At 31.5% G+C, this 18,353-nt stretch overlaps 2 protein-coding genes across 9 annotated transcripts in view; one reads left to right on the top strand and one right to left on the bottom strand.

The window, feature by feature from the left end:
• The window catches only part of Ih (I[[h]] channel), a 196,989-nt gene that overhangs the window by 35,281 nt on the left and 143,355 nt on the right, over positions 1-18,353 (bottom strand). The gene's annotated exons all lie outside the window — the stretch shown is intronic.
• Positions 83-4,347, top strand: LOC135134619 (uncharacterized). Its single transcript, XM_064063342.1, has 11 exons — positions 83-203; positions 251-455; positions 503-629; positions 684-787; positions 838-1,061; positions 1,114-1,185; positions 3,078-3,282; positions 3,336-3,462; positions 3,514-3,620; positions 3,677-4,011; positions 4,181-4,347. Exons 1-11 carry the CDS (start codon positions 127-129, stop codon positions 4,314-4,316), a joined length of 1,719 nt encoding a protein of 572 aa, XP_063919412.1. The 5' UTR covers positions 83-126; the 3' UTR covers positions 4,317-4,347.

Below are 18,353 nucleotides of genomic sequence, written 5' to 3'. Positions count from 1 at the left end.
TTTAAGATTTTAATAGAACGTCGTTTATCGTACAATGGCAGATATTAAAAAAATCAAAATAAATCTGTCACATTTGGTCGTTCAAACTGTCAAAATTATGAAATATTTTTTCGTGTTAATTTAATAATGTTTAGACTATTGCTATACAAACATACAAAAGAACTGATTACCACCTTTTCAACTAACAGGTTCCAACCACATAGGTACTGTAAAATTTTCAAGTAAGGGCACTTATTCCTTCAGTTTTTAGAGGTATTTTTTACAACTGTGCGCTGTCAAAGAAAAAAACTTCATTCATCTCAAAAGGCAACAAAAAAACAGATAAGGCGAGTCAAGAAGTGTTTTTTCCTTCATTGAGAAACGAGAGCATAAAAGACAAAATAGCTTTAGTAACTGGAGGTACTGAGGGAATTGGCTTGCAATGTGTCAGAAAATTGCTAACTGGCGGAGCCAAGGTAAGGATCAAGAAACAAATAAAACAACATCAATGACGCTGTAAAAGGGGGTAATGATTGCAGATACGAACGCAACCAAGGGTTACGATACTGTAATGAAGTTCTCACAGGAGTTTGGTCGAAACAAAATTACTTTCATCCAAATCAAAGCCGCCAATTATGTATTACTTAAAAGTTTCAAGTTTTAAACAACTGGAGATTGCGTTATACTAATTAACAATTTTTTAGACGCTTTTATATCTACTATAAACTTCTACAAAGGTTTAGATATAGTGATCAATCATGTTAGATTTCAAGAGAAAAATTGGGAAGATCAAATAGATGAAAATATTGTAAGTTTACCAGATACCGTTAAAAAATTCTAGCACTTTTGGCATTTTAGAAAAGAGTAGTTCTAAGTACCCAACTATGTTTGGAGTTTATGGGTAGCAACTACGGAGGAAATGGTGGTATACTTCTAAATATAGCTTCCAATTATGACGAAAGAACAATTTCTTGCCCCCTACGTCTCGCTATACAAGACTTTATAGTAAGATTTGATAAATCGGTGGCGAATGCACATTTTGATAGCTCTAATATCAGAATATTAACAATATGTAAAGCAACGTAAACTGATTTACGCTTTTACAAGCATGCAGTTTATTGTTTTTAATTTTAGGTTTGATAGTATTGGATGCGATTTGTCTACAATTATAAGCAAAGGACCAAACGGATGTGTGTGGGAGCCTGCGTAGTATTTTAACAACTGATACCTGTCTGTTCTGTCGTCTTATTCTACAAAGATAAAATAAGTCTGCAATAACAATAATTGTCTGATTTTTTAAATTTCGAATACGTTGCAATAAAAGTAGTAAATACATGAGCGGACGTAATTTTACTAATTTACCTTTTCAATTTGCACTCACCTAACCCACAATTAAAAATTGCTGATGCAACATAAGATTATAACTCTTATTTTAACTTTTTCTTTCTTATAGAATATTAAAGATAGAATCAAACTGTACTTTACTTATCTAAGTCCCTAATTATTCATAGGAAGCAGGTTAAACGCAAGCACACCACCAAATTTTTGTACAAACAAAACCAAAAAGTAATTTACTTCAAATTACAACTTTCTAGCAAGGCATATATTCGTTACTGGCACCCTTAAATATTAATGAAGCCGAGCATTCTCTTCATATTTACGTATTTATGTGTACAACCGAGAAAATGTCAGTCCGTTCCGAGGGCGCAAAATGAGATTTTAATTTTTCCGGAATACAATTTCGCACTAAGTGTATTTTTGGGTGAACCTGTCTTTATCAGAATACAATTTATGTATTGCTTGTTTGTAAATTACACACTGTCATTTGATTAAAGTCATAAACTTGCAATAATATTAATTTAGATAAAACACAATTGCTTGTCAAGTTGAATCATGATCGTAATTATAGATGCGAGAAAATAAAAAATTGTATATCTACTGACAAAAAGTATACTTTTTTCTTTCTCAAAATATTGCGAACGTGTTATTAAGTAAGTCATTCATCTGAAACAACTTAAATTGCTAGATTAAGTATTTAAAGGAGGCCTGAAACTTGTTAAAATTTCTTGATTTACTCTGGTAATGAATAATAGTCTGGATGAACCAACCATCTGTAATGTTGATTTTTTACAACAGCAAACAAATATATTTTAGAGATGTGGGGAAAACCTAACAAAAAGTAAATTTGTTCGGAAGTTTAAATGCACATTAAAAAATTATAAGCTCTAAGCTCAATGTAAACATACATAATTATATAATTTAATGAGTTATTTTTTTGTGTCTTCTAATTTAATTTCGTGTTTTTATATTCATTATAATTTAAAATACGTCATATAAGCAACATTCACAGTGCACACATTCCAATAGAGTCATATTTGGGTAAACAATGTAAAAATGTACCCAAAAACTTAAATTCAGAAACTGTTCTTCATTCTAAATCTTATCCCACGTATTTCCTAAAACTAAGTTTTAAGAATGAGTGGAGTGGATCATTGTTCAATTCTCAATAAAATTTTTCCAGGAACCATGTAATCCGGTAACATATGTTCCTCGTAATTTTTTATGAGATAATAAGGAATTGGGGAACGTCTTCGCCATAAATCCCGCACTAAGAACGAAATTATTTTCTCTGACACAACGACTGCTTTAGTATTGCGAACTAGCGGTGTCGTGTTAAAAAAAAAATTAAAATGTTTTTACAAAAAACATAGATTTCAGTATAGTTATGTATTATGTAATATGAAAATTATGAATGTCTGTTGGCGATTTTAATAGATAGACAAGCGAGACGAAAAAATATGTGAAAAAGGCACGTATTATTCAGTTGTCATAGTATAGTTCCGTTGTCGTTAATTCTTTCCTTTTAAATTTATCAATTTATTAATTAAAAAAAAAAAATTAAATTCGTTAGGACATTTATATAAAAAAATTGCATAGTTCTCCCTTATTTTACGATTAATTTCCTATCCAATCATTTATTACGAATGATGATGAAAACCGTCGTCTTCGATGAAAACACAACAATAATGTTTTTAGGTGGCTAGAATGTCATTAACTCTTTCGTTTGATACTTGTCAATTTATAAACATATAAATTAAAATGGCTTTAATTAGGCCACATATGTTGAAAAATTTGGGGAGTCTTCGTTTATTCTACGACAAATTTCATCTAAAACAAAATTCGAATCATTTGTCCAGTAAAAGTTCAAAACATCCGGTTAGTTGTAAAGTTGCCCTAATAACCGGAGGATCCGTTGGTATTGGTTACGCGTTTGCCAAATCTATGTTGCAATGTGGCCTAAAGGTAAATTTAAGTACTTGAATTAAAAGTGTCTAATCGTAATTACATTGTAAAAGGGGGTGGTGTTGGGAGACGTTCGAGAAGAAGACGGTGAAAAAGCAGCAGAAGAATTTAATGAAACTTTCGGTGAAGATAGGGCTTTCTTTTTGAAATGTGATGTGACTAAAGAGGGAGAACTGGAAAGTATAACATTATTATTAGATGTTGAACTATGATTATCGGATTTATTTTAAGATTTATTTGAATGTTGCATGGATAAATATCAAGCTATAGATATTGTAATCAATAACGCTGGATTACTCCAAGATAAATATTGGTCTCTTGAAATTGACGTTAATGTGGTAAGTTACATTTGTCAACATAACTATATTACGCTATTGTTGCATTATTTAAATAGAAAGGTGTAATTCATGGTACATTACTTGGTTTCGAATATATGGGAAAGCACAAAAAAGGTAAAGGAGGAAGCATTGTAAACGTTGCATCAATTTATGGTCTACAACAAGCACATGGGTGTCCAGTTTATAACGGTACAAAAGGCTTTGTAATACGTTTTACTGATGCCATGTCGAATGAATATTATGAAAAATTAACTGGAGTCAAAGTTTTCACCATTTGTCCTGGTGTAACCGACACTAATATGATTGATGAATCTGCTAAATACGGCTTGCAAGGGTTTGGTGATGTAGGCAAAATATTAAGCGACGCACTGGCTCATCTGCCAAGTCAACCGTAACGAAAAATAAATTGAAGGGTGTTGTTGTGGTGTAACGATGTTTTAAAACTTTATCAATCTCTATTTTAAAATTTGGCAAAGTACTTAGTCATGGGAGCTTCAATAGATTGTGCTACACCAACATCCTCGCACACCTTGTTATGCTAACAGCTCGACATATTTAAGGGCCGAAGCTTGTGGAGACTGTCTACTGAAAATGTTATGTGCCGATCAAAATGGCAGTATATATGTAATAGAAGAAAGTGAGTGTTACCAAGTTAAACTTCCTGATCGTCATTCTCTTCGAGTTTGTGATGATTGACCTTTTTTGAATGATATGTAAATTAATAAGTACCTACGAATAAAATTCAAAGTTGAATTATCAGCAACTTGTGATTTTTATAGGTGTTTATTGAATATGTTGTAGACCCCGTACAAAGGCAGTTATTTTAAAAGATCAAAATAAACCTATCACATTTAGTCGTTCAATTTGTCAAAATTATGAAAAATGTTTTCGTGTTAATTTAATAATGCTTAGAATATTGTTATACAAACATATAAGAGAACTGAGTGGCAGTCCCTTAAAAGTCTCCAATCACATTGATATCGCAATTTTTCAAGTGAAGAGCACTTATTTTTTCAGTTTATAGAGGTAGAAGTTTATTAATATAAAAAACAACAAAAAAAAAACAGATATGGCGAGTTAAGAACTCTCTTTACCTTCATTGAGAAACGAGAGTATAAAAGACGAAATTGTTTTAATAACTAGTGGTAGTGAAAGAATTGCCTTGCATGTATCAGAGAATTGTTAACTATCGGAATTAAGGCAAGGGTCAAACAATTGGTCCAATGTTATTTAGACCTCGTACCTGAGGTAAAATTATCAAACAAATTGAATGTCTTAGAAAAAAATTCAATGCTTTAAATCGTGTTACGTGCAACGTGTGGCAAATATTACAGAAACATTTTTGTAAAGTAACTGTGATTAAAAATCAAGGTGGATTCACAAAGTACAGTATTCTATAAAATTTAAATAGTATTACTGTTGATGTGGCGTCATCAGATTGTTGGTGGGGATGATCAGACAAATTTTAGTTAGCGTTTTACCAGCTCCACACATTAAAAAACTTGACAATAATCGGCCCAATAATTTCGGAGATTATTATCTATCTAATTAGAATTGACACAGGCGGCAGACAGACAGACGGAAACAGGAACTTTGTTTCGTCCTCTAGAGGCCATGAATCATCGGATGGACCACATTTCAATACTTCCTTATTAGTAACTAAATTTATTCCAAACTTTATGGACACGTTATTATTACTAAGTAGTTACTTTTTTTTATTTTCTAGAAACAATTCTTGTTCTCATATTTTTCTTTCTCGTAACATTGTTACTGTTATTCGTATATAACATAATTTAATGAGTTGCTTTTTTTGTGCCTCCTAATTTAATTTCTTTTTATTTTTATATCAATTGAAGTTTTAAACACATTATCCATAATTATACAGGGTTAGTCACGAAAAAATTACTTCTGAAAATTATTTTTACGCAACCCAAAATACTAATACGCTGTACCACTTGATATTATCTAAATTTAAAATGAAATGCCTAATCCATGATTGCTTTGACTTTGGCAGTGTCACTTTGACGTAAATTTTTTTTTTTTTCATCGTTGACTCGGCTCTAGAGCCCCATTGGATCGACGACATACGGTCAGATCAATCTGGGCTATACTGAAGCCGTAAGTGCTCTACCAATGTTGTTCGCCGCTAATGTGCATGTGTTAATTCGCCATCTCTGCGTCACCTAGAACCTCGTCGAAGTGCAAATCTGCAACCTCTGGGCTTCTTCGACCATCCATTTACAAAAAAGTCGTAGCATCCCCCCAAAATGTCCAACATTTTCAACAGATTAGTAGTTAAATTATTTACTTACTTGTTTGAGTTTATGTTGTAACCTTTGAATAAAATGTCGTAAAAGGAATTTTTAGAAATAATTTTCTCGTGATTAATCGGTTGCAAAAGATCAAGAGGCACACTGACAAATTTATTAGCGGCGCCGAAGAAGATCGTCGACTGGCTGCGGTACCACCATGGACACTCGCGTAACCTCCTTTTCCACAATTGTCAAAATGAGATGCCAAACTCAAAGCAATCATGGATTAAGCATTTCATTTTAAATTCAGTTAGTATCAAGTGGTACACGGTATTCGTATTTTGGGTTGCGTAAAAAAAATCTTCAGAAGTAATTCTCTCGTGACTAACCCTGTATATGCACACATTCCAGTAGATTCAGATTTTTGTAAAAAATGTAAAAATTGATCCAAAAACTCAAATTCGGAAACTGTTTTTCATTCCGAGATGTACTGATTCTCCGTTATTTCCTAAAACTAAGTTCTAACAACGTAGTAGATCATTCCTCAGTTCTCAATAAAATTTTTCCAGAAATCAAAATCATGTAATTCTGTCATATGTTCTTCCTAATTTTTTACTAGATAATAGGAATTGGGGAACGGCTTTGCTACAAATCTCGTACTAAGAACGAAATTATTTTCTCTGACACAACGACAATTTTAATATAGAGAACTAGCGGTGTCGCCTTAGGGAAACAAAAATAATTAAAAAATGTTTACATACAAAATGGTGGCTTAAAGTCTAAGCTAGAAGAAATCTGAAGTTAACAATAAGAGTTCAGTGTTTTATTGTGCAAATTTTACAACAATGCAGTGTTCTTAAAAATATGTTATCTAATCAATAAATGGTACGTAGCTGCCGATCAAAAATAGTAATCAAATGACGACTGATCAGTTTACTGTAATGCACCAACAATGAGGAATTTAGAGGCAATGTTCAACATACTTAAACAATGTTCGTAGTGTTCACAATTAAGTATGGAGGTATGCAGTCACAAAATCGAAAACACAGAAGTATAATAAGTTGCCTATTCAACGGCGATTACAATATTATGAATTTATAAGCGCAGTACTTGCTTCCATGTACCTCAACTGATTCATCAGAATCCTTTTGGTTCACTTTTATTCTTCGTAAATTTTAAACTTCAATGTTCTAATATCAACATAACATACGAGCACATCTTTGGAAAACACGAATGATCGCTTAGTTTTCTGATAATGATGCTGAAAAGAAGGGTATACGTAAATTTTACATCCGCATAATTAAAAAAAAAAAAACAATATATGTAAATATTATCATTTTAAGAGCAAATAATGTAATCGATTGAGCGTTTCACACAACGAAGAGAAATTAAGTAGAAACAGAGTTTTGAGAAAAAAACAGTCCTTTTTTTAGGGACGAAAATCATAAATACCTGAGGACTTTTTTATTTACTAAAATGAGAAATGACTATATAGTATAATTCTAAATATTAAAAACAAAAAATAATTTTTGTATAATTTAGAAGCCTTTTTGCTTAAATAGAAGACTACACTGTGCAGAATTTACGCAACAAATAATATGATTATCAACATATTGCTTTAAAAACGAAAACACTTACTTTTTATATCTTATTTTCAACGTGTACGACAACAGTAGTCACGTTTGGTTTAGTTTAGTTTATTGTTCAATTATTTTGTAAGAGGTAGGTACTACAACTAAAACTGAATTACTTGTCGAAAAAATAGAGGAAAATTATGCAGAAACGTACCTATATATCATACCTACGATGCAGAGACTGTCGTCAAGAAAAAGTTGTCACGTCAGGAAGGTACAGCGTTGAATTGAAAATTGCCGCCAACTTTGTTTGTGCTGCACGTTTTTATTTAATACATGCTGTAACTGATTAATTCTATTGAATAAATTAATTTTTTGCACTATGACTAACAAAAAGAACTGTTGTGTTTTGAGCGTAATATTTGTTAGCCTAAATTTAACTTCTTTTATGTCTTTTGTTTCAAGCCAAGAAACGCAGCGTTTATGACGAATTGTGTTAAGAAATGCAATACAGTTGATTTAATCATGCAAAACAACGTAGTTGTAAAAAAAAACTGTGCATGTAATGCATGCGTGAGATGCAATGCTTTCAGTCTGCGTATCGTCAAAAAACTGTTCTGTCGTGAGATATAATACCAGTGCGGGTACAAATATAAAAACCACCATATTAAACCAAGTAAATGTCAAATAAAATTTTGTTAAATAAATAACAACGGTGACCTTTCTTAATAAGCTCCACTTTTGTGTAATGTCAGTAAAATCAAACTTAATGTCAGGTGAAAAAGGGGATTTGTTAACTCCTCCAAAGTCTCAGAACAATACATAATCATCTATCATTCCAGTTTCCTTCTGTCAAGTATGAGCTGATGTAAATGCTGTGGACTTTAGTATATCCCAACTGATCAATATCAAAGCATAAATTCTACACTACGTTGGATTCTCTCGAGATTTCTCGGATAGAATTATTATAGGTAGTGCGAGATGTTGTACCTCCATCTTTGCTTAATGCAAGTCTGGCCCAAATCTCCCTGCAACGAACTTCGCGAGAATTGGCGGCTTGGATTATGTCGGGAATATAAAAAACATAAACCTTTGAATTTTACAGGGGATATATTTTCCGGACCATTACTTTACGCGGTATGTGCACTTGGAGGATTTAAGTGGCTTAATCCTTTATCAAAATCATTCATGCGGGAAATCTGTAAAACGAACTGAAAACGCTTATATTGCAGGTCAAAAATTCTAGATATGCGGTAAATACAGATTAGGGATGTAATGTATTTAATTGAATCGAGGAGTTAATAGTTTTACTTTGTGTACTTTGATCAGTCGAGCTTTCGTGTAGGAGGGGAATTCCGATGGAAGTGCATGAAAACATGATAATATAATGTTACATTAACCTATGAACTTCGTTTAATGAATGGTGTCAAGCAGTCAAATGATCACACTCGTGATTCGCTATATCCTAAATAACACACCCCAATGATTTTACGGTTCATAGCTGACTAAATAGATAATCCTGCTAGAAGTTTTTGTGGGTAAGAACAATATCAGGAGCAAACTTTTTTCATAGTTAGTGTATAGAGCAAAATCTGTAAACAACTTGGGCATGACACTCGATAAGGATCCAGAGCCAAGTACAAGTGATACCAGAGATCATTTTGATTTTTTTTACATGATGCTATCATGTGTATATAGGCTATAGCTTGACACAATTTAAACCCTCACCCTAAATTCGAAATAATAATTTTTAATACATTTCCCTATTTTCATGATACAAGTACCACTCGCTCTATATTTTGTTTTAAATTTAGTATTGTCGTAAATATAATACTTTTGTTTCTGAACATTTAAGGCAGTTATAGTATTCTCCATTTACTTTACTGAAATTTGTGTATTCTACACGTCGTGTGGAATAATGACAAATAGATTTTATTTAATGACCTGTATTTTCTAAGGGAAGATCAACATCAAGACAGTAACAAAAGTATTATTAAATATTAAAAATCTACCTTTGATAATAAATTTATACGTTGCTTCGAAAACGGGAGTAAATTTATACACCCAGAGCAATAACTCAGCGATGTTTAGTCGCACAGATAATTTATGCAAGAATTATATCTTCCAATTTGACCGTTTTATTTTGTTCTGGGGTTCGAGGAGCAAGCCGAGGTGTAATTGAGTTTCTCCTAGGTCAGGGTAATAACTCTGACAATACTAAAGACAGTTTTAAATACGCAATATTTATTTCACTTTACCTAATTCAGTCTTATAAATAGAGTTTTGCAAATTTTGTGGCTCCCACTTTTTAGATTAATCTGTATGAGTGAAATTATAAATTGAGATCAACCGCCAGTAAAGGAACAATTTTTTATTCAGCACTCAGTTTTTAAATTTCTGTACACGTTTCTTGGAAATGCCATTAAAATACACGTACAAATTGGAATAACCGGTATGGATGTTATGAAAATTATCTGTCTAACAAAAACGCTAAAAGCCGACATACAGACGGAAATGTGATATCTAAATTTCCATATTCTATCAGCTAAAAAACAATTCATTTAGGCATCTAATGGTTACTGCAAGTGTTCCATAGCTACTGCTCGGGAAACAAAAAGTCAAATAAAAGTCACCTTACTTGATTAAACTAATTAAAAACTACTCGTAGGTAGGAAGTCAGATATATGGCAAAAATCTAAAAAAAGGAAAAGGGATTTTCAACATTAACCATCGCTCGGACGTAAAAATTAAGTGATGGATCGTGACTAAAGTGTGAAACAGTTGCATACAGTCTACTAATATTTTTATTAGTAACTATATTAGTAGTTATATTTTCTGGAGTGGTACATATGTGGTTACCACTGTTCCAGGCTATATGAATTTCACACAACTTACTTTAACCTATTAATAAAATCTTAGTTGCTGTTCTATATATACAAAACTGTAAAGAAAAAAGATCAAAATGTTAGTTGTTGAATTGACTCCTCCTATCACCGTTTTACTTCGCTAATAACCTTAATGTCAATTTCTAGTTTAGTTCTAGGAACAGTTTTTAAACCTTTCTACTTGCTCCCAACCTTCCTCCTTCATCATCTTCCGTGTTATTGTTTAATCAGCTTATAGCTTCTATTAAGTCTACCAATGATTTTCCTTTATTATTTTGTTCTCTCTCTTATCTTTTGATTTTCTTTTTGTTTCTCTTTCTTCTTTCGTTTTTATTTTGCCCTTTTCACGAACCCTTACATTGAAGGTCCTGCCTATTTGTATGTTGTCTCCATCTCCATATCCAGGATGTCCCAGATAAAACTCCGCGGCCTTATATCCTGAGAACGAATAGAGACATTGAAATTTTGGAAACGCCACTGCTTTTAGCTTGATTTTTTTTATACAGATATACACTTTTTGACCAACTGAAAATAAAATAAACGCCAAAGTGTTTACAGAATTTCAAAAGCTCTATCCATTTTCAGAATAAAGCGTTGCTGAGTTTTATCAGGGACATCTGTATAGTAAAAAATATTCACGTATTCTATGTTATATTTACAGTATTCTTCCCATCAACCCCGTTTTTTTAGCTGTTATGTCCCTCATTTCTTATTCCTTATTAAATTGTATACAAGTCAGTATGTAATTAATTTTTGAGACAATTCGTATATTTTTCAAGACTGTCATCACTACGAAATATTTCATATAATGTAGTCCTTATATACGGTGCCAACTTACGGAAACTACCCAGGACACATTTTTAAACTTAAACTTTTTAATAATTTTAGAAACGTAAAACTGTCTAATTATCTTTCCAAACATATAAATTTTATCCAAAATTGACTAACCTTTTTAAGAGAAAAAATGAATAATGAGCTAAAAATGTTTATAAGTGCATTATCCATAAAATGAAAAATAATGCAATATTTCAGTGCTTTCCTTTACGTTATAATATGTATTTTTGAACTATACCGATTTAAAACAAACACTTTGAAAACATTATCTCTGCTAATTCTTACCGAACATTCAAATTTGCCACTGCAGCTAATTTTCCAAGCATTAATTAGCCGTTAGTTCTCTATTCTAGGATCACAATTCAGGGTAACCCATTTGCAACCTCCGAAAACACATTACAGTATAGCCGTGTACCTATCACAAGTAGTGTACAACTACTGGAAATCAATTTAGACCCCAGTGGATTCTAATTTAGAGAGGAAAATCTACCACCAATTCGATTAACTTAACATAAAACTAGAGGTTGATCAGGCGCTCTTATTCGGAGTTGGCAAGTACACATTACGCTGTTTCAGCATAGCGTTATAAAGGGGAATTAAATTCTTAATATTTTCTTGTATTATTAACAGATATTTGAGAAAATACAATAATAAATTCTAAAATACATGAATATAATTTTTATTGTTCTAAGTATGTAACTGCTCTCATACCACCGAACTCTACTCTACTGAAACCAAACGAAAACTACTTTATGTCCCTTGTGTCATTTTGTTTTTACATTTAGCTAAAGCTTCAAATTTTTGACAAATTAAGTGGAGACTATTGTTGAGAATCAATCCACTTAGTCGTTAAATTTTGTCTGCGGTTTTAGTATACTTCGTCTGAAATTCCTTGCGATTCTATATACAGGTGTTCAAAAAATGGCGCAATGATGCAATTAAAGTCTAAGTTCGAAACAAAATGTCAATTTAGTTAGACAGACCAAAAAATGTGCAAATTTAGCCACTTTCAACAGATTCATCCTAAACAATTTTTAAGTTTTGTGCAATGTTATAAAATAAAGAAATCTAGGGATAAAAACAAGATGTCTCCAAAATTGTTTTGAATAATGAAAGGTCAATCGATTTCAGATATCTGTCATAAAGTGGTGAATTAAAATATGTATATATCTTCTACATTTGGGCAAAATGTTTTAAATTATTTTTTATCTGTTACTTAAATTGTCCTGAATCATAGAGTTGGTGTGTGATTTTTTAAACACCCTGCATAGATCATACGTGTTTTTGTTTCCTTCAACATAAAAAAAAAGATTAACAACGAAGTATTTAAAACTAAGTGTTAAAACCAATTCAAAATAACATAATTAGTAAGATGTGTAACAACTACAAATAATAATTTAAAAAATTATGAAGTTAGTTATTGATAAACACATTAGTTAATTAATCGTTTCTGTAAAACAATAAGACACATTTAATTTACCAACACATAAACTTATAATGTTTTTAACGTGCAACAGTTGGGATTCAAAACAAAAAAAGTCAAATCAAAACAACTTTATGGGCAAATATCATTGACCCTTTTAATCTTATGTCATATTGAATTCTGAGAATGTTTAATGTCATTCAAACAAAGTTTAAATCAATCTCAATTATGTGATTTGATTTTCGATTGTTATTGATAATAGTAGTACATATATGTTACTAACAATTATTTTATGTTTATGACAATATGTATGTGTAACAAACGTGTGACATTATTAAAATGGAATCGGTTAACAAACACTTAGAAAATGTTGGCTGTGGGAGATCAGATCAGAATAAAACGTACTTTTTACAAATTTTTACCATCATCCCCAGGACTTAAAACACATTTTTTGCAAGCTAACGATTTTTGAATTAAAAATAATAAGAAACATTACTGTTAGTACATCATACAGAAGAAAAAATTAAAAATCTTTATCATCAGTCTATTACTTCTTCTGGCTGCTTCATTTACATCACTGAAAGTATTCGAAAGTAAAACCCGTTCAAATATTTTTTTAATTTTAATTAAGTGGTACAAGCAATTTTTCTAACCAAAGAGTGCTGAAAGTAACGGAAGCATATAAAGTATTTAAAAAAGTAAATAAAAAAATCTGAAAAATTTGAATTAATTAGATTTCTACTAACAGATATGTAACGAGTAGTATACAACAATGGTGTCGAAGAGGTTAATAGAGTACCATTATTTTCTTGAAAAATGAAAGTACATACATACTTGTCTTCATATGTAGAATGTCGAGTATGTATTCTAAAATGATAAAACTCTATGACATATACATTTCGTAAGCAAATGAATATTATCAAATAAATACAGGATTGTTCGTTGTCAAATTATCTCGTCATAAATTTGCGCATATTTTTAAAATGCATCGTCTTCTTTAAAAAAGTTTACAGAACAACTCATGGGTAAAGTGCTGAATCAAGTATTCTTAAAACTTAAACAAATCTAATAATTATATTAATCAAGCAAGAAGCCGCCGGAAGTTCTTATTTTAAATCAAAACGAATTTTTACGTACATAATTTCCAAAGTTTACCAACGACGATTCCAGTGTCCGATTTATTTTTAATGCACGCTTTTTGCCACGGAAATGATTTTTGGGTTGCATAGCATTAATGATAAATTATTCTTGATCCCACTTTTCTAAAATATATAAGACTAGATGGGAAAACTGTATGGTAAACTAAAGCGCGCGCCCGAATAAGGTCGATTCAATTATTAAAATTCATTCGAGTAACTTACTTGCGTATTCATCGACGGAAACAATGAACTCTTAACGTAGAGAAAATCTTGTAAATTGTTTTCAATTATTTATTAGGGTAAATGGATCGGTTTTGTAAATAAAGCATCGAGTAGTATGCACGTATATGCGCACATATTAGAATGGGTTCATTTAATAAATTCAGCGCACGTCGAAAGTGTGAGATAGACTCCAGAGCAGACGAAATATAAACGAAACAAAGGATTTAAAAGAAAAACAATTTAGCTCGGCTCGATTTGTGAAAAATACACACTTTTAAGTCTCAAATGCTTTACTAGACACGTTACGAATTTTTAGAGCAGTCGCCTCTTTATTATGATTTAACAGAGGTTTTAACCTTTAGTCCCGATGATATTTTGGGTGAGTGGTTTGATTACAGACAAACCGAAAAAATAATATAGAGAAATGATGACAATTGGGAGAAGATACTTGGATCATAAAGATAGAAATAATGAATACTCACTTAATGGTAAAGTAAAAAAAAGTTAATAAACCAATTTGGAAGGATCAGGTAAAAATTTGGTTTGGCGTCCTTTAGGTTGTGTTTTAGTGGTCTTGTCTGTAGATTTACTTAAAAATTTACCAAAAAATATATTGCACTTGTAAAATTAAAAAATAACTTTCAGATTAAAAACCCAATTACAAAAATCACAATGACATTTGAAAAACGATTAATAATGTCCCTGCTTTTGTTACTGAAGGCAGAATTACATACTAATAAAAAAGTATCCAGTAAAACTAGCACATGATAAATTATACGGCTGCCACGTTTGATCTATGAAGTATATAGTTTTTTGTCGATTTATCCATGGTGAACACACAGTGTGTTGTTTATTTAAAGTTAATCTGGCACTGTAAGCCGAAACTAATTTCAAATTTAATAATTCACCAAAACAAACATAGTTTTATGTTGTGATACACGATCCATGTCATATTTACATCATCTCGTGGCTTTAAATAATAGAATATTGTTTGCGGTTTACCAGCGAGAGATGGAGGAATTTGGAATAATCTGGGTTTAGCTGGTGAACAAGGACGAGGACACAACTGACTGAAGGGCAAGGAAATATTTTTGTAACCCTATTATATTTCAAAATAATTGTATCATACTAACATGTTTTCATGTTATTAATTATTGCTGAATAATAAGGTCAAACAAAGTGACATTGAACTACAATTTTGCGAACTTCAAACTATAGAACGTTAACATGGGTGTAGGTAAGCCATTAATTACAACATTTTTAACTTAACAAAGCGGCACAATTAAGAATAAACATTTAAGTTAAACAAAAATTAGGAGACTTGGCCTATTAAACGGATGTAAAAAAATGGATTTAATACGATGTTCTATATTACTTCAATTTTAGGTAACTTACGAAATTTAATTTTTTACTGCTGATGAAACTAGATTTAAGTCGTCCGCAAAACATACGAAACAGGTAAAATGTATTAATGCAACTTTTTCTTTTTATGGTACGCTTCTACTGACAAATCCACAAAATATTCCATTTAAACTAATTTTCTGTTCGACTGATAGGCCTCATGCGAGCTCCTAATGTAATGAAAATCGGTACAGGAAACCAACAGCCCAAAACTGTCACGTATGATAACAAATCCCAATGGATTCTTTCAGTACTGGGAATAATATAACCCATTTTATGTAGGCAATTAAACCCCGATTGTTATTGAAACGGTAGAAGTAATATTGGCTAATCCCAATAAAACCAATTTTACCTTACGCTTGTCAGTTTTGTCGTAACGGTAGCGCAAGCATCAACAAAAATAATAAAATCAAAAATATGTACTCCAAAATACACATGTAATCAGTCTAAATTTATCTGCGTCTGCATATTTGTCACGATTTCAATACAACAATATAACCCTTACATAAATAAACATTCTTATGAGAATCGAGTTCATATTTGCATAAATCTGTTAATTCCGTCAAATCTAAATTAAGTTGTGAAGCTGCTTCCAAATGCACGTGCTACATCTGCAATATTTGACAACAAATCAATGTTTTCGATACCAGCAATAAATGAATTTTCTTTTTAACTTAAATTTCAAAAAATTAATTCCTCTTGGTTGGTTATGAAATTACTATTCCTCTTTATTTTCGAGCGATATTTAAGGTTAGTACTGTAACAGCGTCACACTGCCAATAACACAGTTCAATAACTACAAAAACGTAGGTTTCTTGTTTGTCTTTATTTATTTGAAAGCCAAAATTTTAAAAGACACCAAAGCATGGTGAAACATTAAATAAAATTTGTCTACTCAGCCAGGATGTGTTTCTTTATTTATGATTTAATAATCTCTATTGTTATTTTTTCACATACCAGTTATTCTGAAAAAACTACAATGAAACTAAACTATTTTGAAACTGTTCGTAACAAACTAACACTGATCAAGTCACTACAGAAGATTAACTAAAATTTATTTATTTATCTCGTCAAGAAAGGTCACCAACGTATATTCACAAATTAATACACTCAACAATTTGTTCTCACAATTATTTCTCCGAGACATGTATCATCTGAAATTCTGTCAAAATGGATATTAAGTATTCTCAGCAAAAAGTTAAAGACGTCATTCAAAGGAAAACTAAATGAATCTTTACTAGAAAATTCAGTCTGAGAAGATTCTGGGACCCTCGTTACATTATTATGAGGAATTTTACACATATTTCTGACGCAAGAGAAAATAACAAATACAATTAATAGAGAGCGGATTTCTAGGTTTAATGCTTTTTGTGAAAAATGTAAGCACTTCAAAACTTTTTAATATCTGTAACTATGATACAATTTGGAGTCATTTGACACATTTTTTTTTATGCTTATTTCCTTTTTTTCCAATTTTATGCATATTAAAACTTATATACTTATTTAATGCTTTTTTCGACGAATATGAGTTTTAATGCATATTTTGTTCAAATGCCGGTCTTGTCGGGATGACAAATACTTGTTAGTTAGCCGTATCGTATCGTATGCATTTTACTTGGACTTGACCACTAAGGTACACTTACTCAAGACCCTTTCTGTGAATAGGTTCCGGTCGTTTGGGTAATAAAATTTTATTATAGGATTGGAAAAATACTCCATAGATTTTATGACTTTAAATCCTTACTTCCGTTGATAATGAATTAAAGCTTTTAACCAGATGTTCTTTTTCGGCATTTTGCGGCAAGACCGTTGAAGATTTTCTAGAAAAAAGGATTATTGTACCCAACTACCTACCTTAAAATTTTTCTAATGGAAACTTTTAAATAAATGAACCGATTATGCACAACCATCAGTCTATTGCATTTGTCGTAGTACAGTGTTATACGTGGTTCTCCCTTGTTACATGTTGGGTTCTTTTTGGTAATATTACTAATATTTTAAAAGAATGCCGAAAGTAAAATCGACGCCGGATGAGTGGATAAGGGATTTTCCAGAATTAAAATTAGAAAACAACAAAATATTCTGCTGAGCTTGTGTGAAAACCGTAAGCCCACTAATTTTTTTTTATCTATTTTCCTTTGTTAATCCTGTATATGTACGTTGTTTTAGATTCAAAGTGATAAAAAATATAACGTGACGCAACATGTCAGAACGACTCTTCATGTAGAAAGGAAGAAAATGTTTGAAGTTTCTAAAATTAAACAGCAGACCATACATGAATCTGTTGCATCTACTTCCACAAAAGATGAGCAGTTTCAGTTTAATTTCGATTTATGTAAAATGATGATCCAGTCCAATATACCTTTAAAAAAATTGGAGAAAGGCCCTCTTCAAGAATTCTTTGAAAAACACTGCAATCGACATATTCCGGTTGAAAGTACTCTCCGAAAAAATTATGTAGGCACAGTGTTTCAGCAAGTTTACAACGAAATTAAACATCGCATTGGAGATAATTATTTATGGTTCGCTGTCGATGAAACAACCGATAGTTGTGGAAGATACGTGGCAAGTTTAATTTTTGGAATCTTAAATGAAAATTTCCCTAGTCGAGGGTATGTAGTAAGTTTGAAAATGTTAGATAAAACAAATGGCAATACGATTACCAGATTTGTAAATGACAGTCTTACGTCACTATTTTTGCCAAATGCCGTACCGGCGAATAAAATTTTATTGATGATCTCGGATGCACCTCGTTATATGTTGAAAGCAGGGAATAATCTAAAAATATTGTACCCCAATTTAATTCACTCTACTTGCATTGCCCACGGTTTAAACAGAGTGGCTGAAGGAATACGTTTGCAGTTTCCTACTGTTAATAAATTAGTGGCAAATGGTAAAAAGATTTTTGTTAAGGCCCCACTAAGAGTGCAACATTTTAAGGAAAAATTTCCAAACATACCATTGCCCCCAGAGCCGATTATAACGAGGTGAGGAACATGGTTA

Source organism: Zophobas morio, unplaced genomic scaffold, assembly GCF_036711695.1.
Source record: "Zophobas morio isolate AGI-343-1 ecotype UQ-CSIRO unplaced genomic scaffold, CSIRO_AGI_Zmor_V1 ptg000023l, whole genome shotgun sequence".
NCBI classification, from domain to species: Eukaryota; Metazoa; Arthropoda; class Insecta; order Coleoptera; family Tenebrionidae; genus Zophobas; species Zophobas morio.
The sequence above is the reverse complement of the archived record's forward strand: the minus strand, read 5'-3'. Positions and strand labels throughout refer to the sequence as shown.

Coding starts and splice junctions, on each gene's coding strand:
- LOC135134619 (XM_064063342.1), top strand. CDS start 127: ATGTTTAGACTATTGCTATACAAACATACAAAAGAACTGATTACCACC. Junction 456..502: donor TGCTAACTGGCGGAGCCAAG/GTAAGGATCAAG, acceptor ACGCTGTAAAAG/GGGGTAATGATTGCAGATAC. Junction 3,283..3,335: donor TGTTGCAATGTGGCCTAAAG/GTAAATTTAAGT, acceptor ACATTGTAAAAG/GGGGTGGTGTTGGGAGACGT.